Source organism: Aotus nancymaae, unplaced genomic scaffold, assembly GCF_030222135.1.
Source record: "Aotus nancymaae isolate 86718 unplaced genomic scaffold, 86718_ANA_hifiasm-v0.15.2.pri h1tg000014l, whole genome shotgun sequence".
NCBI lineage: Eukaryota > Metazoa > Chordata > Mammalia > Primates > Aotidae > Aotus > Aotus nancymaae.
Window position 1 is genome coordinate 88,905,853 of NW_026988425.1, and position 25,309 is coordinate 88,931,161.

Sequence of the window (25,309 nt, forward strand, 5' to 3'; positions counted from 1 at the left end):
ACTAAGGTGCTTTCTCTTTGAAGATCTATGGATTAACCCTTCACAATTTTTTATTATAAACGTTATCCACATGAATGACAGGAAATTCAAACAATGCAAAAGAATATAAAATGAAAATGTATTCAGTCCTTCACTGGAGATTACAAATATTGAAAGTTGCTTGTCTTTACAGAGAGAATAAAAAGTGAACAAGCTGCCATAAGCCAGAGTCGAATGGGTTAATAATGGGGTGGGCGTACTCACCATTTCTAACTCCCATGAAGCAGCTATCATATTTCAATTTTAAAATGGTTAGTGTCTTAGTGAGGGAAGAAAGCTTTCATGCAGGAATCTGTGCTGCCAACAGGGGCCAACTCCTTGAGCTGAATTCCCACTATACTCTGCTCCATTGCTGATTTATAGCTATTCTATGTAGAGATTTTACTGTTGATGGGGGTCCTTTGAAAGTTTTTTCCTTTCTGGAATTTGAGGATAACTTCAAGATATTGTTTAATAAAGTAAAAAGGCAGGCTAGACAATTCAAGGCTGTGTGATTTTAGGAATGATTTAATACATTTGGATGTGTGGAAAATAAGTTAATGTCTACCTAAAGATTTTCAGCTTCAGAAGCCCTTTCACATAGAGTGTTTAGTTTCTATGTTGGTGTCGCATGGTTGAGGGGAATCATTAAAGGAATGGAATGCAGCAAAGTAGAATTTCTTGAGTTTGAATGGAAATTTGTACAACCAATTCTACTTGTAGAAGGATAGAATTATATAAATATGGAGACATTAATCCCCATAACATTTTTTAAATATTTTCAAGGAAAAAAATAGATATTCATATATTTATCCATTAATTTGACAGAGGGAAAATCTATCTTGGTATATCTTCCAGTTTTCAATACCAAAAAGAATGTGAGAGAGGTCATTCTATGCCCTGCTACAGTGACCGGGGCTTAGTGTGTGTGTGTGTGTGTGTGTGTGTGTGTGTGTGTGTGTCTGTGTGTGAGAGTGTGTGTGTTTATGTGTGTATTTTGGTGGAAGAGGGTGTCCAGTTGGTACCTAAGGGTTATCAGGAATAGTTATGTTTATATGATTATTTTTTAAACATAAGTATACTAACGCTTTGGATTTCTATATGTAAATTATGATAGTTTAACTACAAGCATCAATGTGTTCTACATTAACTGAGGTTTGTGGGGAAGTGATTTTGTTCATGGGCCATAGGCTTTAGTGGGTTTCATACAATCACCTTGAGTGATAGTGTATTGGGGGGTGGGGAAAGATAAAGGAGAAGCAGAGATGTGCTCATGCTGCCCTGTGACTCAGCCTTTGAAGTGGCTTTGGGCCAGGCATTAGAGACAGAGTGAGGTCCATCTTATAGGCTTCCCTGGGTATTGTTGGCAGGGTAGCAGCTGTTTACTGAGAGTCAGTTACTTAAGAAGGAAGCTCATGCCAGATGGAATCCCTGGGCTCTAAAACCTAATGGACTTAAATGTTAAGGAGCTTTAAATGAGTCTGGGTAGGAGTTTGCAAAGATGATAATTATCTGTTTAATATTAACCAGTGTAATACAAGTTAAGTACTAGAATAGTACTCCAAACCATGCATGTATCCACAGGCACATCCCGGTACTTAGATGACTGGATCACAGGGCTGACTCCACCACTGCAAGCATCTGAAGAAGGGTGTTTCTTGAATACTTCAGTTACTATTCATCGCCTCCTACCTTCTAAAGAAGAGCCTAGATGAGACGAGTAACACAGCAGAATTCCCACTGCAACCTTGTCTCCACCTTCTCTTTCTTACATGTCACTGAAAGGACAGTTAGCATCCACCCAAGTCTATTTCCAGGAGTTTTGTCCTTGTTCCTTCTTTCTTATATATTAGGAATAACACACTGGCAATTTAATGAGCATTTACAATTTGCCAGACATTTTGTGCACATCATCTTAAATACAACCCTGCAAATAGATGTTATTGGCCTTTATTTGTATATGGACCTGGAAAACTAAGGCTCAGAGTCACAGAGCTTGCAATTGACAGAGCTGGGGTTTGAACAAAGTTTTGTTAAGTTGCAAAGTCCATGTTTTTTTCTGAAAATAACATAAACAGTAATTATAATATTTACTGAGTGGCCATTATATGCCAGGGAGTAATTCTTATATTAAACTTTCAAGGTAGTTGTTAACTACCAAAGAAAAATTGAGCCTGGGAAACTGAAGATAATAAAATTTAAGTATCTTACTTGAGATTGTTTAGTAAATAGCAGACCCAAATTTTGAACCTTTTTGATCTGGTTACAAAGGTTTTCACCGCTGGACACCACCTCCTACTAGATTTTTGTGCTCTAAACTGGGTAAAACCAAGGTAAAGGGCCAAGGGCAGTATGATTAAGAGGACTTGAAGAAGAAGAACCATGTAGTTTGCAGGTTAAAGAGAATCAAACTTTCTATTTCTTTCTTTCCTTTCTAGGTGTCAGCTTCCTCTGGTGCGACCAGCAAGTCTTCCAGTATGAATCCCACAGAAACCAAGGTATGAAAAATGCCAATTGAGTGAATGCTAATTTAAGTTGATTGTGTTGCAAAGCAAAACAAATGTAGCTTAATTGTTGTTGATGAGTTCTATGTGCTGGGAAGTTTTAATTATGGAAGTAAACATTTACTTCCTAATTTATGGGGGTCTTAGAAAACTCAGCTTTCCTTCCAATGCTTACCTCAAACATCAGCTACATGGTTTTAGATTATCTAGAAAAGTGGAGTCACCTAGAGTTGTTTTGTTTTGTTTTGAGACAAGGTCTTGCTCTGTTACCCAGGCCGGAGTGATTACGCTCACTGCAGCCTCAACCTCCTGGATTCAAGTGATCCTTCCATCTTGGCCTCTTGAGTACCTGGGAAATACAGAGGCACACCACCATGCCCAGCTTATTATTTTGTTATTGTTGTTGTTGTTGTTGTTTATTTGTAGAGACAGAGTCTCACTATGTTGCCCAAGTTGGTCTCAAATTCCTGGACTGAAGCGATCCTTCCACTTGGGCCACCCAAAGTGCTGGGATTACAGGAATGAGCCACCATGCCAATGGCCAGTTTTGTTTTTGTTTTGAGCCTAGATTTGATTGAGTTTTTTAATTGAAGTTGTTTCTCTTAAGTTTCTCTCCATTTCTCTACATTGAAATGAGAACATAAATTATTAATTTCTTGCTACAATGGTCTTATTATTCTGGCCATTTAAAAATAAATATAAAAGTGAAAGATTATACTAAATAAACATAAAAACATACTGGTTAGTTCAGATGCTTTCCTTAGTTTTCTTTTTTTTTCTGAAATTTGAGTCTTGTGGGGTACCATTTTATTGACAAACCTTTCTTGAGATGTATTTGGGATTTATTCTTAAAATTTTTTTTTTTTTAATTTTAGAATTAAAAATTTTCTCTAGTGGGATTATTCACTTTGTTCTGAAGAGCTGGCTGAAGCTGACTTTTAAACCCTCTCCCTCAGTTACTGTATCTCAAGCTCTGTCTCTTGGGAATATTTCAGGGGAGGGAATTAAAGAGGGAGTGTTTTCAAAATTTTCTCAACTAATTTTTGTGTGCCAATTTTCTTTAAGACCTTTAAGAGCTACCCCAACTCCATTATTACTACATTGCCCTTGTTTAAAATTACCAATCTACTTTTGTTTTCATATCACCTTGCTATCCCTAGAGTTTCCTATCCCCAGGTGGTGTGGCACTATAACTTAGTACTATCAAAGGATCATATGGCCTCATCTTGAATCATCTTCAAAAAACATTACAAATATCTAGAAACACACTATGCACATCTAAGTTCTTATAAATGTCATTTAGCGTTCATTTAAAATTGTAATCTAAAATTATTTTTTTATTTAGTATTTAAATTTACATTGATTTCTAAATTGCTTTCAAAATATACATTACATAATCTCTAATTAATCTATTAGACCGCTCTACCTAATTATGTCAATCTTAATCTTAAAAAATTAAAAATCTTTTTTTTTTTCTTGAGGCAGGGTCTCACTCTGTCACCCAGACTGGAGTGTAGTGGCATGATCATAGCTTGCTGCAACCTTGACCTCCTGGGTGCAAGTGATCCTCCCACCTCAGCCTCCTGAGTAGCTGGAACTACAGGAGCACACCACCATGCCTGGCTAGTAGTTTTATTTTTCTGTAGAGATAGGGTCCTGCTGTGTTGCCCAGGCTGATCTCAAACTCCTGGGCTCAAGCAGTCCTTGCATCTCAGCCTCCCAAAGTGCTGGCATTACAGGCATGAGCCACTGTTTCCAGCCTAAAATTAAAAATCTTAATTAAAAAAATATATACCAGAAGCATCTACAAAATAAAAATTCTCATTAAGGCCAGGCACAGTGGCTCACACCTATAATCCTAGCATTTTGGGAGGTCAAGGCGGGAGGATCACTTGAGCCCAGGAGTTTGAGCCCAGCCTGGGCAACATAGAGAGATCCTATGTCTACAAAAAATTATTCAGGTGTGGTAGTGCACTTTTGTAGTCTCAGTTACTTGGGAGGCTGAGGCAGGAGGATGGCTTGAGCCCAGGAGATCAAGGCTGCAGTGAGCTGTGACTGCACCACTGTACTCCAGCCTAGGTGACAGAGCAAGACCCTGTCTCCAAAATAAATAAAGAAACAAACTCATTGCATTTAGAGAGCATGAAAACCAACGAAAGATAGGAAAGAGAGCCAGAAACATAGGATTTCCTTTTTATTCTTTTGGTTCTTTTTCATCCTGTTGCCTGATTCTAATCCCCTGTGCCTCAGCTCAAGTACCAACGTTTATTTCAAGCGTGCCCTGTTATCTAGAACAAATTTCAGCAAACTCTTCACCCTTCTCTAAGAATGAATCATGAGAATTCTTAGCAGTCCTGTAAAACTGGACGAAAGTAGGAGGGAGAAGAGAGGGAGAGACAAAAATAAGATGCACATAATGAAGTGTCCCCAGTGGCTGACTAGGGACCACTTTTGGCCTCAAGTCTCTTTCCCTGGAACTTGGTTCCACATCAGCTGTGATATTGGGCAGTCTCTTTTTGCTTTGGTTCCTGTGTCAGTACAGTTTGGAAGAAGGTGACAATAGTACCTATCTCACAAGACTGTGTAAGGAAACATAACATATATTGGATAATGCCTGTCCTATAGCAAGTATCCAGATGGAGTTGTCTGTTGGCCAGGGCTAGAGAAACAGTGCAGTGTGGTGACTAGAACACACAACCTCAGGTCCACCATGGATGTCTAACCTCAATTTCTCATCTCTGAAATGGGTATAATAATACTTGTCTCAGGATTATTATGAAGTTAAAGTGAGTTGACACATGAGATGATTGATACACATTAGTCATTATGGTCATCATTATTATGTTCAGCACAACCACTACAAGAATAAATTTAGCCATTACTGATACAAATGTGCATTGCACTATAAGCTGCCTGTGTCTGTGAGCATACATTCTTAATTGTAGGGTAGCGTTCTCCCATGCAAAATCTTGATTGCCAAATTACAAATTGGAAGCTATTAATAGATTCAAACCACTCTACTACCAGCTGGCTTATTTTCCTTGTTAATCATTTAATAAATTATATTTACATAAACCGAAAGGATGGTACCATAAATAGAAACTCATTAATGAGGATGTAATATGAAAGGATCCAATTTAAAATTTTCTTTAAAAACATTTCAATCATAAGCTTTGTTTTCTTCCCAAAATAGTGTATTGGCGTAGCAAGGGGCCATTATTTGAGGAAAGTATGTCTCTTCATTACTGAAGTAGAAGACATGATAAATTAAGAGGATAGTTAACTTTAGCCTCTTCAAATGAAAAATAAAACAACAACAACAACAAAAAAAATAAACAGAAGTTTGTGCTGATACCACCAAGCAGATAAAAAGGAAAGAAAAAGCAGGAAGCATTAGATGCTAGTTTGTAATCTCTGACTTTGAAAAGTCCATGAAATGTTTAATCAAGTTTTATTCCTGATTTTATATCTTGCCTATACTGAGAACGCATGCATGTACTTACGTTTTTTTTTTTTGGTTTTGTTTTTGTTTTAGCACAAGTAATGTTTAGTTGGATAAAACTGTAAAATATCATACTAAAGATGCTAAGTTACAACCAGTTCTTTAGAAGCATTTCTAGAACTTTAAATTAGATATCTGCATACAGGGCTATGCTGTGCTCGATAAAAATCCATGCACTAAATATTAACATTAACAGAGTATGCAAAGCTTCTGACATATAGTAGACATTCAATGACTGTAAAATAAGACAATAAGTAATTGAAGATCAACCAAGATATTTGCATGGACTCTAGAGCTGAAGGAAAATCTGCATGATCTTCAGGGAGATTAGCAATGGATATGAAAAGAATAGATGTGGACAGTAAATGCATAAATAGAAATGTCCAGAGACCCATTGATGCAGGAGTGGAATGGTGAAATGCTAAATCCTTGAATGACTCTTTTTTTTCCTTCCCTTCTCAAGTGCTGCTTAAGTAGAGCTGAGGCCAGGCGGGATGCAGCTAAAGTGGCCCTGATCAACTCCCTCTTCAATGAGCTGCCCTCTCGCAGGATCACCAAGGAATTCATTATGGAAAGTGTTCAGGAAGCAGTAGCCTCCACCAGCGTGAGTACCCACCAGGAAGGGGAGGAAGAGATGGCTGCATTGAGAATTCTAAAGCATTTGAATCAGGAGAGATGCTAACATGAGCAAATTCTTTTTTTTTTTTTTTTGAGACAGAGTCTCACTCTGTTACCAGGCTGGAGTGCAGTGGTGCGATCTAGGCTCACTGCAACCTCCGCCTCCCGGGTTTAAGCAATTCTCCTGCCTCAGCCTCCTGAGTAGCTGGGACTACAGGCATGCGCCACCACGCCCAGCTAATTTTTGTATTTTTAGTAGAGACGAGGTTTCACCATGTTGACCATGATGATCTCGATCTCTTGACCTCATGATCTGCCCACCTCGGCCTCCCAAAGTGATGGGATTACAGGTATGAGCCACTGAACCTGGCCAGCAAATTCTTATTTAAAGAATTCTGTAGATTCCATTTTTACCCATTAAATTGTTAATTTTCAGGAAAAAAGAATACTTACATTGGAAATCATAAAATTCACACATCTCAATAATATTTTTTAATCTCTCTGGATCACAATTAATCAAACTTCAAATCAAGGTAGATCATTGGATCCACCTCGATATGTTTAAGTGAATGTTTGCTTTTTGAGGAGTGTTGATTCTTTTAGGGCCTGAGAACACATACAGTGGAAAACTGCTTTAATCTAGTGAACAACTAGCTCTGTTTTCCCCGGATTTGAAAGATCATGAAAATCATCTGAAGTATTTACTGAACGTGCCAGTTCCCCAGCCATTGTGGGGCCCTACAATCTGCATTTTTAAGGAAATATGGACTGTTTAGATATGGAAAAAACCATGTGTTAGCTATTAGAATTACTATGGTTAATTATCAATTACCTCTTCGGAGAGCTTTGAAAATTTCTGTAATGAACACAATTAAATGCAAAAGGCTTTAAGAGCAAAACAACCTGTCTTAAAAATTAGATAGTACTTTTTTTTTTTTTTAACAATGCAGAACAGGATATTAGTTCCATGAATGATTTGGAGCTCCCAACTCCCGTTTCTTCCAAACTATAAGCCAAGGAAGAAGCCTTGGGTCCCCACCTGTGGCAAGTATCTCCCTGTGTGTGCTCAAGGGCAGGAACCTGGCATTACCAAAGAGATTAACCACCTCTGGCTTGCCTTTAGCACAGATAAACCCCACCTGAGATTTCCTTCTCTATTTCCCCTAACTAGAAAGGCGTTGTCATTCTGGTGCAGCTGCTGCTGATGAAGGAAACACTATCAGACTAGATGTGGCCTTTTCCCCTCATAAATCTTCTTATCGCTAAAGGAGAGATAAGGAAGGAACAGGGGAAGAAAAGTGATTGACTTGGCTGGGAGATGGCAGGGAGTTCTGTTCTGTATCTGGTCTGAGGATGAAAGGAAGCCTTTATTTTCCGGTCCTGTAAATTTCAAGTGCTTGTGAGGAAGAGAGGTGAGGAAAATGATGCCTGATTTATATAAGTGTGAAATTTATTCAGGAGCAGGGAAGGGCCCTCAGTGTAAAAGTAATTTATCATTTTTTTAATGGAAATTTCTAAGGAAACAGAATATATATGGTTTGCATGCTTCTAGATGGATTTCCTCTGGGATATTTAAAAAGCCCACATAAATATTTCAGCAGCAGTGTGTTAATGTTACTACATTCAAAAGCTATAAATTTGCTGCTATCTGATGCTGGCACTTGTTTGTTCAGTCTCAAAGTCACCATTGCCCACCTTCCCAGGAATCCACATCTACAGCATATGGAAGGGCTGGCCCAAAGGCCATACCAGAGTTGTCTTAGCTTCTCAGCACCACTCCCCACACCCAAACTGAAAGGGAATTTCATTTCTACCTATCACCCACCCACCTCATTTCCTAAAGATTAAGTGGTACAGGAGTGAAAAAATATAAACCATGATCCATGTCTCCAGGCTAAACACCAGCATATTATGAAAAGATCCTATTAAGAATCACAGCAGTAAAATATGAATGGTCCATACAACTGACGAATTCTTTCCATGTCAATTATATAATCTTGCCTGGTTATCATTGGAATCAGAGCAAAGTCGTGTTTCAAGATTTCAATAACCAATGAAGGCAGCCTCGGAGCTCAGCCATGCAGATATTACCACCACCAGCAACAAAACCCTGTGCAATCATACAGAAATGTCTTCTTTTGGAAAATTATTCTATCAGTGAGTATATAACAGCATTCTAATCAAAATCTCAATTCAAATTGATTACAAAACCCTCAAATCAACTGGAGACTTGGTCGTAGAGTGAATATTCGTTTGGGTTATAACAACAATAGAAGGCTTGCTGTGTGGTCACAGAATTAATTTGTGACCATTCTCAAAGAAGAAGAGGAAAAATCAGTAATTTCTTTTCTCTGCTTTCTTTCCCAAGGGCACTTTAGATGATGCAGATGACCCCAGCACCAGTGTTGGAGCCTATCACTACATGCTGGAGTCAAACATGGGGAAGACCATGCTGGAGTTTCAGGTACCTCGCCTGTATACCACATGTTTATTTGATTATCCAATCCAGAAGCCCAAGAGAAATGCAGCTCTTATCATTAACACCTCCTGACCCAATAATCTTTTGGTATTAAGTGTTTTTGGTCATTTTAAATTAACCCTCCTGGAATCCAGCATGGTAGCCACATTTCATAGGCCTAAACAAACAAGCAATCAGGAAACAATCTTTGCATTTATAAAGGAAAGTAAAAGACAAATCTAAGAAATAGGTGAGGTACACCACATTCTCATGATTCTATAATGTTTCACCAGCCTTCAGTACAAAGCTCCCCCTTAAACCAATTCAAACAGTTTGAAATGTTTGGTTGTTACCATCTGCTTCTTAATTTTCAGAAGTTCTATGACTTCTGAAAGTTCCTGCAGTGCATATTAAACAATACCCTCCTTGGGTCTGGCTTTCTATTAAACAAGTTCTGCCACCTCCTATCATCAACCAAAAAAAAAAAAATTAACAATATTTAACCCTTTTTCATCCACTGCTGACAAATAACAAGAGCTTCGGAACAATATTACCTATTATTTCTAAAATATATTGTTAATAACAATAGTAATAACAGCTGACACTTATGGATGCTTACTTTGGCCCATGCTTAGTATTTAACAAATAGTATTATAGTTTAACACTCATAATAACTGCATGAGGTAGATACTATCGTTACCCTCATGTTATCATTGAAGGATGGCAGAGCTAAGGTTCAGGATCAGGCAGTCTGATCTCTGAACTCACACATCTGACTATTATCCTATATTGAGCTGGACAGATAGAAATTTAGTAGTGATTGAGCATGAAATGTGCTTCCCTCTTAAAAACTTAACTCCAGTGCAGTTCAACTGAACATCTATACACATGCAATGCTGGTAGGAATCAGAATGCAATATAACAAAGAGATTTCACCCCTAGAAATTCTGTTTTCTTAGGTTATATTCCAAGAAGCAATCAGAGGTATAAGGTTTCATGGGCAAAAACGTTCCTCACAGTATAATTTACAATGGTGAGCTGAGCCCTTCTGAAGCCACAACTTCTAAATACCTTCTTTGGTGCCTTTCAAACTCCTTTCCTGACCACAATGGTATAACCACTTCTCAGATGGATATGGCCCCCCCGCACATTTTTAAAAAATAAATATTATCTATTAGCCTTCTGTGTGAGTGCAGCAAAAATGCTTTTTCTTCACCCATCCTAAATCTTGGTCATCCAGTTTTATCCTTAAGCGGCCATGGTCTTACTGACCTGTGACATCGCCTGTCTTGGTAAGGAAGCAACAAGGTATCCTTTAAGCCTATCCTCTGAAGTGAATGGGGTGCATGTCAGCTCAGTGGCTCTGACCCAGGCTCTGCAGTGGGCTGGCCAGTTTAAGCCTAGCTCTGTCCCTTACCTCAAAATCTGCTTCCTGATTTATGTGTAAATCAGAGAGAATAACACTACCTTCCTCGCAGTGCTATTGTGAGGATTAAATGGGATGATATGGGTAGCGTCCATAAGAGTGCCTGAGGTATGGTGAATGCTCAGGGAAGTGAACAACCGTTATTATATGTATTTCTGAAGGACTCTGCTTGAAATGCCAGCGGCTACTGGATAGATTTCACTGACAACTTTGTCTAACCTAGCTCTATTTGAACCTGCACAAAATGGTTCAGGGACCCTATTCTAGGATAAAAGAGTCAATCTGTAAAAGGTCCTTTTTTTCATAACAATCTAAAATTAAACAGAGGAAAAACTTTTTTTAAAAAAGAGGTGTCCTTTCAAGATAAAGCATACAAACTTTAAAAAAACATACAGACCTATGTGTGAAGTCTGCTCTACCACCTGCCATCTATGAGCTTGTCCATTCTGAGACTTAGTTTTCTCATCTATAAAATAGAAATAATCATGCCCATTTTGTAGGACTTTTTTTGTGGGACTTAAGTAGTGTGACATTTATTTATTTATTTATTTATTTTCTTTTTGGAGAGGCTGAGGCAGGAGGATTACTTGAACCCAGGAGTTCAAGACCAGCTTGGGAAACATAGTGAGACCCTGTCTCTACCAAAAAATAAAAAATGTACAAAAGAAAAAGCCACTGTGTAGAGGAAATGGAGGACTTAAGAGGAGATTGGTAGAAAACATACTTTTATGAACTGGGTATATGTGTTGGGGCATAGATATCAATGACAGAAGAGGTAAAAGAGTGAGAAAAATAGGCAAGTCACATTTTATGTGGAGGGTGGCAGGCAAAGAGAGGAGTGCTTGTGCAGGGAAACTCCCATTTTTTTTTTTTTTTTTTCTCGTGCCTCAGCCTCCTAAGTAGCTGGGATTACAGATATGTGCCACCATGCTCGGCTAGTTTTTTGTGTTTTTTTTTTTTTTTTAGAAAGAAAGAAAAAGAATAAAGAAGAGGAGGAAAAAGGAAGAGAAAGAGAGAGAGAGAATGGGAGTATTGCTTTCTTGCCCAGGCTAGAATGCAGTTTAGTAATGGGTATTGAAAACCTCTTTTATACCAATAATTATACTTGATGTAAACAGGAAGGAATAAGGGAAGAAAATAACAAACGAGCGGCCAACCAATATTTCATTTAAACCTATGAAATGCTATGCGATTACTGAGGAGTGATTTACTTCCAATTATGTAGTCACTTATGGAATAGGTGTGAGGTGGTAATGTATGTTTTATGTATTTGAAGTGGAGAGTTCTATAAATGTTTATTAAGTTTACTTGTTCCGGGTCTGAGTTCAAGTCCTGGATGTCCTTGTTAATTTTCTGTCTCGTTGATTTATAAAATCGTTAGCTCTTCTTGTTAAGTTGATCCTTTTGCCATTATGTAATGTCCTTCTTTGCCTCTTTTGCTCTTTGTTACTTTAAAGTCTACATTATCAGAGGCGAGAATTGCGTCTCCTGCTTTTTATTTGTTTATTTTTACTCTCTGATTGGGTGATAAATCTTCCTCCTTCTCTATGTTTTGAGTCTTTGTGTATCGTTGCATGTGAGATGGATCTGGATGCAGCATAGCAATGGGTTTTGGTTTTTTATCCAATTAGAATATATATAACTTTAATACTAGCATTTGATGCTAGCTGGCTGTTTTGCCCATTAGTTAATGTAAATTTTTCGTTGTGTTAATGTTCTTTTCTTTTTGATATATTTTTGGAAAGGCTGATATTGGTTGTTCCTTTATATGTATAGTGCTTCTTTCAGAAGTTCTTGTAAAGCAGGCCTGGTGGTGGTGAAGTCTCTAAGTACTTGTTTGTTCGCAAAGGATTTAATTTTTCCTTTGATTATAAAGCTTAGTTTGGCTGGATAGGAAATTCTGGGTTGAAAGTTCCTTTCTTTAAGGATGTTAAATATTGGTCCCCACTGTTTTCTGGCTTGTAGGGTTTCTGCTGAGAGATCTGCTGTAAGTCTGATAGGTTTCCCTTTATGGGTAACCTGACCTTTCTCTCTGGCTGCCCTTAGTATTTTCTCCTTCATTTCAACCCTAATAAATCTGGCAATTATGTGCCTTGGGGTTGGTCTTCTTGAAGAATATCTTTGTGGTGTTCTCTGTATTACCTGGAGTTGAATATTACCCTGCCTTGCCAGGTTGGGAAAATTTTCCTGAATGATATCCTGAAGAGTATTTTCCAACTTGGATTCATTCTCTTCATCACATTCAGGTACACCTATCAAACGTAAATTAGGTCTTTTCACATAGTCCCATATTTCCTGGAGACTTTGCTCATTCCTTTTCATCCTTTTTTCTCCAATCTTGTCTTCTCGTTTCATTTCACTGAGCTGGTTCTCGACTTCTGATGTCCTTTCTTCTACTTGATCAATTCGACTGTTTAAACTTGTGCATACTTCGCGAAGTTCTCGTGTTGTGTTTTTCAGCTCCATCAATTCACATATATTCCTCTCTAAATTGTCCATTCTCGTTAACATTTCGTCAAACCTTTTCTCAAGGTTCTTAGTTTCTTTGCGTTGGGTTAGAACAAGTTCTTTTAATTCACAGAAGTTTCTTATCACCCACATTTTGAAGCCTGCTTCTGTTATTGGAACACACTCGTAATCTATTAAGCCTTGTTCCGTTACTGATGAGGAATTGCGATCCCCTGTAGAGGGAGAGGCATTCTGATTTTGAGTATTCTCTGCCTTTTTACGCTGATTTCTTCCCTTCATTATATATTTATCCATCTGTTGTCTTTGTAATTACCGACTTTCTAACTAGGTCTCTGAGCAGACGTCGAACTTGTTGATTCCCAGCGCCAAAATCTGAGCAATCCACTGCACCGGCCAAAATAGCAGTGCCAAGATTGATGATGCTTTTCTGCCCGGGAATCTCCGGACTCTGCACCAAAAACTGGCGCGCTAAGGCACCAGCAAAACCGCCGCGCCGGCCACAAGAGTCACCCTGGTGACCCGTGGGGCTCCTCTGCTGGGAATCTCTTGGTCCGTGAGCAACAAAAATTCGTCTGAAAGTGTGGCGTCCTCTCGTTCTCTGCGCTTTCACTGGGAGCTAGGAGCCCGAGCTGCTAGTGATCAGCCATCTTGGATCTCTCTCAGTAGTGTGACATTTATAAAGCATCTGGCATAATGCTTCCCCCAAGCAGGAATTTCATTTGATTCCTCTTCCTCCTCCAAATAACATTTTACTTCTTTTATTATGGAATGAACACTGCCTACCCCAGTACCTAGTAGCTTGTATGTGATTTAGTGCTATTTTTGGAAAAATTAAGAATGATTTTCAATGTGATTGGTTTAGTCTGCCAAAGATGGGGGAAGGTGAGATTTTAAAAAAGAAAAATTCTTAAAATTCCTTCCAAGTACTATGAAAGGCTCTACTTAGCCCTCTTTTAGTAATACTTTAATTGCTTTGCTATAGGCTATGTGTTTTCTGTGTGGTCTGTAGTAAGGTGTTTAAATTTGTGAAATAAAAATTTGAATCCGACTGTGGACATGCTTCATAAATTCTCCTAAAGGAGTCTGGATACAGGATGGGAACAAAGGAAGAGGAAGATGTGAGGGCAGGGAAAATCCAAACTCCCTTCCGCAGGAGGAGGGCCTGTGGATTGCATCCCTTTTCCTTCCACCAGCCCAAGTTTGCCTGCTGGGACCTGGCACATTCCTTAGTGGCCTGGGTTAAATACATCTGCTTGTGTCTACACATAATGGGAATTGACCACAGACCTGGGCTGTTTCTGCAGCCAACACAGCAATTCAGTACCCCTGGTGGGTAATAGATGTGTGTTTGTATCTAGCTATGGATGACTCTACCATATAAAAACAAGGCTGGTGTCTCCAGACTGCCCTCGGGCGTTCAAGGGGGGCCATCCTGCAGCCAGCACTCAGAGGAAACATGATAGGCCTCTGCTTACCTTCATTCCGTGGGAGGGAAGCCGGAATGCCTGTTCTGAGGTAGCCTTGCCACAGAGAAAATTGCCTGCTGTTTGCGGGAGGGTTGGGAGCAGCACTAGTCACTGGGTCTTGTCAAGGTCAGATTCTAGGCAGACTTTGACTGAAGCTGGTTAATATATTTATTCTGAAGCCTAATGCATCCAAGGAAGAGTTGTTTATTTACATCTTTGCTAAATTCTCCAGGTTGCCTTTTAAAACCTCATCCCATAAACAAATTTCCTCTTAAATCCATTCTGTTGGTTGGGGAGATGGTGCCCACCTGTTTTCCAAGTTCTCCATTTACAGTGTTTGTTTTTCTTATTTCTGATGAATCACAGAGCCAAGCCAGTCTCCTAGACAGAGTTCCAAAAAGCAGTGAGCATTTTCTCCCTAGAAGTAGCTGAAAAGCCAAACATTGTTTCTAACAGGAGGCAACACCAGGAAAGGCTATGAGGACAGAGCCCCGTTGTTGTCTGTTTAAATGAAATGAATGACAAAATAAACCAGGAGAGCTGTAGAGTGAGAGCTGCAACTGAAATTTTCCCAAAGAGGAAAGAAAACACACAGCTTGATTCTTCATTCTATATTAAATTTAATCTGCCAGCCAGGACCAGCTAGATAATTGGCCCAGCCCAGTGCAAAATGAAAATCCAAGGGCTTTTCTTCAAAAATTACCAAGAATTTCAAGACAGCAGAGCACTAAACCAAGCAGGGGCCCTGTACAACTGCACAGACCTCGTGCCCGTGAAGCCGGGCTTGTCCCTGAGACAGAGCCACAAGAAGGGACCAGACAAGGGTTAGGCAAGTGAGGCATTTGTCTTGGGTACAAAATTAAAAGGGATGTTTAAAAACTTCATAATCAGGATAAATAATATTATAATGCAATATTTTTTAAACTCAAAATTCATGCAAAAAAATTATGATAAACAAAATATGAGAATTATAAATAAAAGACTGTGAACATGTATAATTGGCCCCACTCACTTTAAATCTTACCTCACCTGCCTCACCTTATGAGGCCAACTTCTTGTTTTTCTAGTTGGTCCAGCCAGGCCCCTCAGGCTTCTAGATTACCCCACAAACCAAATGCCATAGCCCAAAAGATTTCAGTGAGGAGTACAACAGACCCTCACAAGACAACACTAATTTCCTTTTTTTTAAAATTTTATATGTATTATTATTATTATTTTTTTCTCTCTGAGACAGAGTCTTGCTATTTTGCTCAGGCTGGGCTCAAAACCACAATCTTCCTGCCTCAGCCTCCCTAATAGCTGGGACTACAGGCACATTCCACGGCCCCTGGCTACATTAATTCCTTTAGAGAAACAGCTTCTCCAGGTAGAAAGTGAGCCAGCAAACATGAGACATCAGGAATCACTGGGAAACTAGCAGGCAGAACTCCACAGCAGCCCTCTCCTTGCCACTCTGCAATCATGCAAGGATTTCCGATGGAAATGGTTAGAGGCATGCAAAGATTTCCTGGCATTGAGCTGAGATCTCAAATAATTTGGAAAAATTTGAAGATAGTGAATTTGGTCTTATGAGGGGAAATAAAGAAGTGAGACAAAAAATATGTGATAATATTTAAATATACTTTATATAATGATGGCAAGATGAATATCTCTACAGAGGACAAAAACTAGAAGGGGATATAATGTAAGAAGTTGGAAAGGAGGTCATCTTCCCTAGGGAATTTTAAGAGCAACACTGAGGAAGTGGCAGTTGTGTTACCAGAGAGAAAAAAACGCTGCTTTGTGATGGGATAGAAATTTAGACAAACCAGAGGTGGTGAGAAGGATGACCTTCATCCTGGACACAAAAACAGTTCAAGTCTCTTTGGGGACATTTTTGAAAGAGGAAGGTTGCCAAGGGGCATGAGAAAGTTTTGATTCTGTTCACAGTAGAGTTGTTAATTCTAAAGTCTTAGGAGATTTTCAGGGTGGAATGATAGTTGCTTATGGAGTGGAGACAGCAGTTAGTGTATAGGTAAGAAAGAGAGCCCAGAAGACCCCAGAGGAAAGTATGTTTCTGAGTCAACAATTCTCAGAGGATGGAACTAAGAGCCCTGTTAGCAATAGGCTGTTTCTCAAACTGGGCCACAGGATGCAAGAACAATGCCAAGATAGATAGCTATTGGAAGTCACAAAATAAATGCAGTATATGTGTCTGAGTTCTTTACATAAAACTTTACATAAAGATTTAGGGTTGTGGGGGTCAGATGGAGGACTGGAGTGATATTTATTTTCTTTTTTGAGATAGAGTCTCTGTTGCCCAGGTGGGAGTGCAGTGGCATGATTGCAGCTCACTGCAACCTCCGCCTCCCAGGTTCAAGCAGTTCTCCTGCCTCAGCCTCCCAAGTAGCTGGGATGACAGGCACCCACCACCACACCCTGCTAATTTTTGATTTTTAGTAGAAACGGGTTTTTACCATGTCACCCAGACTGGTCTCCAACTCCTGACCTCAAGTGATCCACCTGCCTCAGCCTCCCAAGAGCTGGGATTATAGGCATGAGCCACCGCACCAGGCCAATATTTATTAATAGAATACACAATTTGAGTGGATTCTTATAAAACATAAAACCAAAAAAATTTTCTTATTTACAAATATTGACCCCCCTGTTACATCATAGAGACTGGTTCTCAAATATTAAAAAAAAAAAAAAAAGAAACAAACCTTCCTTCCTATTCATTTTGATGGCTTCAAAGTATTCAGTGAGTAGGGGTTTGTTAGTATGGTAGGAAGGGCAGCACAAATTTGCCGTCCTCAGCCACTGGGGGTATTTTGATGGAAAGCCTAAGAAGAACAGCAGTGACAGCCAGATTGGATGAGATTTGGTGTCTAGAACAAAGCACTCCCACTTTTTCAAATTAGCGTAGTGATGTAATGAAGTGAAAAGCTGAACAAGGGCAGGAAGATGTGGAGGAGAGGGGCCATGAGGGGATGGCATCCCTGGGCACTGGGCCCAGGACCCTGGGCAGACAGGGAGGTCTCCATCTGGGGCAGAAGGAGCAGCCCAGCTGGTATTCATGTGTGTTTTAATTAGCAGACACAAATGGTTTTGCTTTTACTGAGGTGTCTGTGGGCTCTCAGAGTGCTTACTGTGCAGTGAACTTAGACAAAATGCCAAGCTGATGTCTGACAGAAAAGAAGAAAAACTTTTCATTCTAACACCAATTTTAGACATGAGAGAGGTGCTATTTGCTCTTCTAATACTCTGATAGCTTTAAACTTTACCAAATAATTTTAAGATGCCTAAAACCTGACTATGAGTCTCCCGATTTTCATAAGAGAAATATTTCCTGAGCAGGCAGTTGTAAAGACAGTTAATTAAAGTCATCTTTTTTGTTTTGTTTTAAGAGATAAAAAAGCCTGTTTCCCAGGCTGGTCTCAAACTTTTGGGCTCAATCAATTCTCCTGCCTCAGCCTCCCAAGTTGCTAGGACTGTAGGCACACACCACCATGCCTAGCTAAGAGCTTTTTTGAATGGGCAGTAGGAACACCTGCCTGTGTTAAGTTTTCATAACTATTTTTAAGACATGAAAGTTCCTTGATTGTATAGAGTTATTTTTCAATAATTATGTGGTTGTGGTTATGCTATTAATCCACAATAGATATCTCTCTGACAAAAAAAAAAACCTGTAAGTGAAATGCAAATAACTTTAGTGGAAAACTTCTAATTGTAAGCACATTAGGAAAATGAAAATCTTCAGTATATTTATATACCTTAGCTTGCCCTTGATATCACACAAGGCAAGGAAATGATGGTGTTGATAGTCTGAATGCTGTGGTCAGGCCTGGCCCTTGGATTTGGAACCCATGGGTGAGTTTTAATGTCAATATAACTTTATTGTCTATATTTCAAGGCATTTTTCTTGACAGAATTTATAAATTTAGGAGTATTAAACAGTTTCTGTAGTTTATTCATTATATGTTTTCTATTGTCCAAAGACAAAATTATAATAAATTTAGTTTAATGATCCAGCTGATTTTTACTTGCAATTTTAGAATTGGGTGACACCTCCTTCTGTAAAATAGAATGAGTGTTCCGATGAGCTGAGCAGAGGAAGTTGGCTTTAGGCAGAAAAGGGCTGGAAAAAGGTAGAAACAGAGGACAAAAAGTGGATTGGTCATTTCATAGTTACTTCTCTTGTGAAGATTAAAGCAAGGGGGACTTCTTTATTATGCTGGCTAAAAATAGCTTGCTTGGGGATTTGGCAATTATCTGTCTTTTTGTCCTGATTTCTAGGAAGCTCAGATAAACAGCTTCATTTCAGCATAGTGATCTAGAACTTCAGCATGAGCGACTCCATTTTGATTTGGCCTATTAGGCCTAATGGGGTACCTCTGGCCAAACTAATGGCCTCCTATCAATGTCATTTAACTATATTTGTATGTTTATTTTTTGGCTTAAATTTTTTAAAGTTAAATTGTTTTCTTTAAGATATAGTATAGTCACATGATTCAAAACAGTAAGTTATACAAAATAATGTCACAAGAAGGTCTCCCTCCTACTCCTGTTCCCCAGGAACTCCTCTGGCATTCCAGAGACAGCTAATGTTACCAGATCTTTTTGTATCTTACTGGAACCCTTCTAGGCATTTACAAGCAAGCATGTGTGTAGGGATCTTCTTAATCAAATAGCAGCACACAGCACACAGAGTTGTGTACCTTGCTTTTAACACATCGTAGAATTCTATTTAAACTTATGGAATGTTCTCATCTTTATGATGGCAAAGTGTTCAGTAGTATGGACATATCACACTTTAGCCATTCCTCTAAAGGTGATCTTTTAAGATATTCTCAGTCTTGAGCAATTTTAAAAAATGATACCATGTAAAACCTTGCCTATACACTATTTCTCAGATGTCCTGGTATATTTAAATAACTTCTTGAGTATAGAACTGTTCAGTGTAGTATTTTTAATGCTGAAAGACATTTGTCAAGTATTTAGTCATTTCATTACACAAGTAATGTAATACAATGCTATGGATATAGCAAAGGAGGGAGGGAAAAATGTTCCAGAAGCCTAGGGACCCTGGGATTGGGAAATTTCCAAAGTGTTGTGACGATATTATGTATTCTGTTTCCTGATCTATTTGGGAATTAGAGTTATGCCCTGCTCAGCTCTCACCAACGCACATTTCTGCTTTGGAACCAATGATAGGTGTTTGGGTTTTGTAGGAACTGATGACCATTTTTCAGCTATTGCACTGGAATGGAAGCCTAAAAGCCCTTCGTGAAACAAAGTGTTCCCGACAGGTAAGATTTTCCAATCAAGTCTAGGTTAGTGTTATATGAACTCAGTAGGCGGCTCGTCATTTTCCTAAGAGATTTTCTTTATTCCGATTTTTCCAAATATAAATTTGGTGCCTTATTTATTAAAAGCAGAGAACACATGAAGAAGTATATATAACAGTCTCATTTAGTCAGGGACTGGCCAAATATATACATTAAAAGAACATTGGCTGGGCACAGGACTGATTTAGGTACCTGTACTCAATGCAAATCAAAAGGATCATAAAGGCAGACGGCTTCTAAAGCAAATGCTGGACCCACTCCATGCACCTCCCCTGCCTCCTTGGAACGTGTGCCCTCATGCACCTTCTGATGCAGAAACTTGAAAATGCATTGCTTCTGAAACCTCCTCACTGGAGGTTGGTGGTAGGAGAAGAGTATTTCCCACTCCTGCCAAAGTCCCCCGTAAACAACAGAAATGATTATAAAGGTTGGCAAGCGGGCATTTAATCCCTCCCATTTTTTTGGTTTAGAAGTTTCTCCTTTATTTTTCAGAGACAGGGTCTCCCGATTTCTTTGTTGTTTATGAGGAGTACCCCTTCCCCTTTTTTAATAGCTAATGTAAACCCCCTCCTGGGTATTTAATGGTTTTCACCCGTTGTTCTCCAAGATTTATCCTTCCTCTACCCACCATTAGAATGTGTGTTAAAATGTTGTTTATTTCTGAAAATTTCCTAATAGGAATTTGTATGAGGAAGAAAGCCTCTAGGAGTCAGCAAGGTGAAGGTGGATGTAAGGAGCTTTCCATGCATTGCAGCCCCCCAGAGTTTTTAGTTATTCTTTGCTTAGAAAGTCTAGGTTTCACTTGTCAAAGATAGAAAAGAAATGAGTAGCTGACAATGGCTTTGGGTTTTTTTCTTTGTTTTTTCCTTTTTCTTTGATTTTATAAAAGGCCTTTGAAATATGCTGGTTGGGTTATAAACACTTTTCCATGATTGTTTTTAATTTGTTAAAGTCATAAATGCATACCATATGCTCTTGAAAATAAAAATAAGCAATGCCTTCACTCCACATGATCAACTCTGCATATGACGTTATTATGTATTGACGAATTTTTCACACAAGAATTGACAGGCAGTAACTAATTTTTAAATTGTTTGCAAAAGTAAAAGACAATGTACCATGCTGGTATCATTATGATATCAATAATGGAGATGTCTACCTTGCATCATACATTCCTAAACTCCCTTCTGTAGTTACTGCGAGGAGTTGGACCATCTTTCTTGTGCTAACAGCATAGTTGATTCTCCTGGTTTCTAAGTTTTGCTCTAAACTAAGAGCTTCCTGCTTTCTTCAGTGGATTTGACCAAACCCCATTCTGCCCAAGTCCCTCTGTAGGGCTACTTCCTTCTCTCTATCTTGCCAAAGGAAATAATGCTGAGCAGCAGGTTTCGATGAATAAATGAGGCCATATTCATACCAATTGTTGTAGGAATGTATTTTCAGTGAATGGCTTGTTTTTCTAGAGACGGCAGAGCCGTGTTTTGCGAACATTATTGAGTCATTCCTGGTGGTGTATTTGGACTCAACCTGGAGTGATGTGCTTTGTTTGCTAGGCTAACTTAGCCCTTCATTCCCTTTACAGAAGTAAACCAGTGGGTTTTGGTTTCAGTTTTTGAACATGAGAGAGGCTGGACTGTTGATAAAACCCTAATGGATGTGGGGAGCAGGGGGAGGCATGTGGACCGGTACCTGTGTTGCTGTTTACTGACACCCTGGACCTTGTTTCTTGGCCCCCAGGAAGTCATCTCCTACTATTCTCAGTATTCTCTAGATGAAAAGATGCGCAGCCACATGGCCCTGGACTGGATCATGAAGGAGCGGGAGGCACCAGGAATTGTCTCTCAAGAGCTACGAACGGCCCTCAGGCAGTTGGAGGAAGCCAGGAAAGCAGGACAAGAACTACGGTTTTACAAAGAAAAGAAAGAAATCCTGAGCTTAGCCCTGACTCAGATCTGCAGTGACCCTGACACTTCCTCACCCAGTGATGATCAGCTGAGTCTCACGGCCCTATGCAGCTATCACTAGCAAGGCCAGGCCCCAGGTGCCCCCAGTGATGACTCTAGCATTAGGAGTCTCAGTGAAGAGGTCCTCAGAGGGTCTAGCATCTTTAGCTACTACCTGAAGGCTGTCCTAACCCTCTCCACACAATGCATTTACAGAGTATGAGAGTTGTAGGACCCTTACAAGACCCAACAAGCCACCCGATGCATTTGTTTCCATCACACTCTCAATAGTTCCAGCTCAGGATGAAAGGATAGACACAGAATTGTTTGACTAGCTCCAACCTAAAGCCTGATTGACCTGTGCCTTGCTAGACTATATAAGTTGTTTCAAAGAATAGGTCCAAGATAGCATTGCCCAAAAGAACAGCACCCAGAACTAGGTGAAGTAGCATGACAGCAGTTTTAAAAAAAATACTTAGGATTAAATAAATAATACAGATTGTTTTTAAAAATATGCAAGGATCAGAGTCTTTTTCTAAGCTTTGTAAGCTAATCAATAGTTTATGTCCTACTAGATACACTCCAAAGCTCCAGCGGAAATTCTATCTAGACATCCCACCCAAAGATCTTGAAATAGTAATAGTATGAAAATATTAAATAAAATTAATGTTTAAAATGTTTTGTAATAATAATTTTTTAAAACCCATACTCTTCCATATTTGGGGATAAATATCACCTAGAAAAGTAGCTTCACTCTTCTTCCTCAAGAATTAATATCCAATTTTTATGAGTCTTGCAATCAATTATGTTCATTTTCAATTTGCAAATAGATAACCTAAACTAATTTGTTCTTATTTCTGCCACTGCAAACATAGCTACAGGGAGCAAACTTAATGGCATTTTAAAGATTAAAACATTTTGAAAAATTAATAGCATGTAACAAAGAATGCTTGCATTTGATTAGTTTCACTAGCATTTGAAAGAAGGAATCTTTAGCTTTCAAATGTAGTATGATTATTAAGGTTAAGTAACTGGAATCTTCTCTAAAGGAGAAATGACATTGCTGTCTCTATTTGACTCATCTATATGGGTCAATCAACTGATTAGAAAATCAAAAGCCAATAAAAACTTTTTTTTTTTTTGTAGTAGAGATGAGATTTCATCATGTCGCCCAGGCTGGTCTCAAACTCCTGAGCTTAAGCCATCTGCCTGCCTCTGCCTCCCAAAGTGCTGAGATTACAGGCATGAGCAAACATTTCCTGGCCTAAAATAATTTTTAGATAGTTCCTGGTCACTCAAATTTAAGAATGTCTGCAATGTCAATTTTAAATGCTCATAGGTATTTCCATATCTATAACATGAAAAGGATTATTCTGGATTTTATCCAGTAGTTCAAATTAAAGAAAATGTTTTTCTCATTTAAAATAATTTCTTTTTCTTTTGTTTATGGAAGTGCACACTACCTTCACTGAAAGCAAAACCATTATAATTAAAGTTTACAAAATATAATATTTTAACCTCATATCTAGTAACTATGGACAAAGGTAACTATCACTCCTTAAATCCACATAAAAACTACTGTAAGTGTTCATGTATTTTGGAATTAGAATTGATAATAAAAGATCATCGTGTATCACATATCTCACACCAGGAGAAAATTTAGCTATGTCATTGTCCTACTTTAATATATTTTAAAGGTAATAGTAATTTTCAACACATTTTATTTTAAAATATTATTATTATTATTATTACTATTATTATTTTGAGACGGAGTTTCGCTCTTGTTACCCAGTCTGGAGTGCAATGGCGCGATCTCGGCTCACCGCAACCTCCGCCTCCTGGGTTCAGGCAATTGTCCTGCCTCAGCCTCCTGAGTAGCTGGGATTACAGGCACGTGCCACCGTGTCCAGCTAATTTTTTATATTTTTAGTAAAGACGGGGTTTCACCATGTTGACCAGGATGGTCTCGATCTCTTGACCTCGTGATCCACCCGCCTCGGCCTCCCTAAGTGCTGGGATTACAGGCGTGAGCCACCACGCCCGGCCTTAAAATATTATTTTAACAAAAGTTATGTTTCTCTCCACAATGAGGCTAAATGTCACCTAGAAAAGAATTTTATTCCCTTATATTCCTGAAAAAGAATCAGAATGAACATTTTTATGTTGAATAAATTTTAAAATTTGGGAAATTTTCTATTTAAAGTTAATTTTTTTCAAAAAGCCATTACTCTTTACATTGTCATTTCCAAAAAGCCACAATTTCCCATGTTGGATGTGATTAAAGTTAGGCACACCTTTACTGCATTTGCAGCCTTTGACAATTATCTCCTCAAACTGACACATCTTAATTAGATGCAGGGACAGGGACCAGATGGGACAATATCAAATTTACTTTCTGTCCTACAAGTTACAAACTACACCCATTCTGTAAATTGAATATAGTGGTTCTCCCTTGGCCATTGTCAGTTTTTCCTGACTGGTCAAAACTGCCCATTCTTCCTGGAATGGTATGAAAGCTTCAGCAAAAGAAAAGAATCTTTGCTGGTCCCTTTAATGCTCAATTGATGGTAAATGAATTTCAGCTGAGACACAAGGACTGTCAGTATATCATATAAACATCTTTATAGCCTAGAGAAAAGAGGGTTGAAGAGCAAAGCAGATTTATTTTTTTTCCTTTTCTATGTCTTGCACGGAACAACACACTGTGATAAAGGGGACTAGAGTGGAAGCTTCCCTGTTTAAACACATGAAGCTCTGGGTCCTAGCCTTTTTGGTTATAAACCATTTGAGACTCTGATAAAAGCTATGGATCATCTCCTAGGAAAATAGAACAAAACATATACATTTAAATTACACAATTCCAGAGTATATGCGCCCCCCTCCACCCAACAAAGTCCATGGATTGCCCTAGGGGTCCTTAGATTCTTGTTTAGAACTGGTGATTTTGAACACAACATACAGGGTCAAACTTTACATCAGGGATCCAACATAACTCAGACATAGCCCAGGTAGCCTGTTTCTAACAGAACTGTCATAATCCTAAATCCAAAATTGCACTGTATTTGACAAGAGATAGTTTAATGTCCACCAAATCCAAATTTACCATATTATTGTTTTTAAAAAGGCAGTTTAAAGCAAACTAGTCACTGAACTTGGGTGAATGGGTCAGAAACTACAGATTTAATAAAGTTGTACCTCTAATGTTCAGAATTTGGTTGTCTATTTGTTCAAAAGCTATAGTTTACTCCTATTTTTGCTATTAAATTTACCTATTTCTAGAAATGTAAAATAATTAAACCATAGATATTCCTGAAATGCTGTCCCTTTATCAACTATGAATCTGATCTGCTAAGTCTCAGAAAAAAGAGAATCAAAAGCATAAAGGTTTAACATTTTTCTGTTTCTTTAGAGAGTCTTTAAAGCCAGAAGTATTGTAGTTAACTTTCTCTCTAGCTGAGATGCTTTAGAGAATTCTGAGTTTTATCATGCCATAGCTTTCTTTTTATCCAAAGGACAAAAGAAGCCGAACTAAGAATAGTTTTGTACCATATTCGAAGGTAAATATTAGTTCAGATACT

The 25,309-nt window shown here is 38.6% G+C and overlaps 1 protein-coding gene across 1 annotated transcript in view; it reads left to right on the top strand.

Annotated features, from left to right (window-relative positions):
* The window catches only part of LOC110568414 (protein limb expression 1 homolog), an 83,127-nt gene extending 58,186 nt beyond the window's left edge, over positions 1-24,941 (top strand). The window contains exons 4-8 of the mRNA XM_064375812.1: positions 2,457-2,516; positions 6,488-6,628; positions 9,011-9,106; positions 19,672-19,749; positions 21,526-24,941. Coding sequence (XP_064231882.1) covers positions 2,457-2,516; positions 6,488-6,628; positions 9,011-9,106; positions 19,672-19,749; positions 21,526-21,813 — 663 coding nt within the window. The 3' untranslated portion in view covers positions 21,814-24,941. The remainder of the gene's footprint in view (positions 1-2,456; positions 2,517-6,487; positions 6,629-9,010; positions 9,107-19,671; positions 19,750-21,525) is intronic.
* Positions 24,942-25,309: the final 368 nt, after the last annotated feature.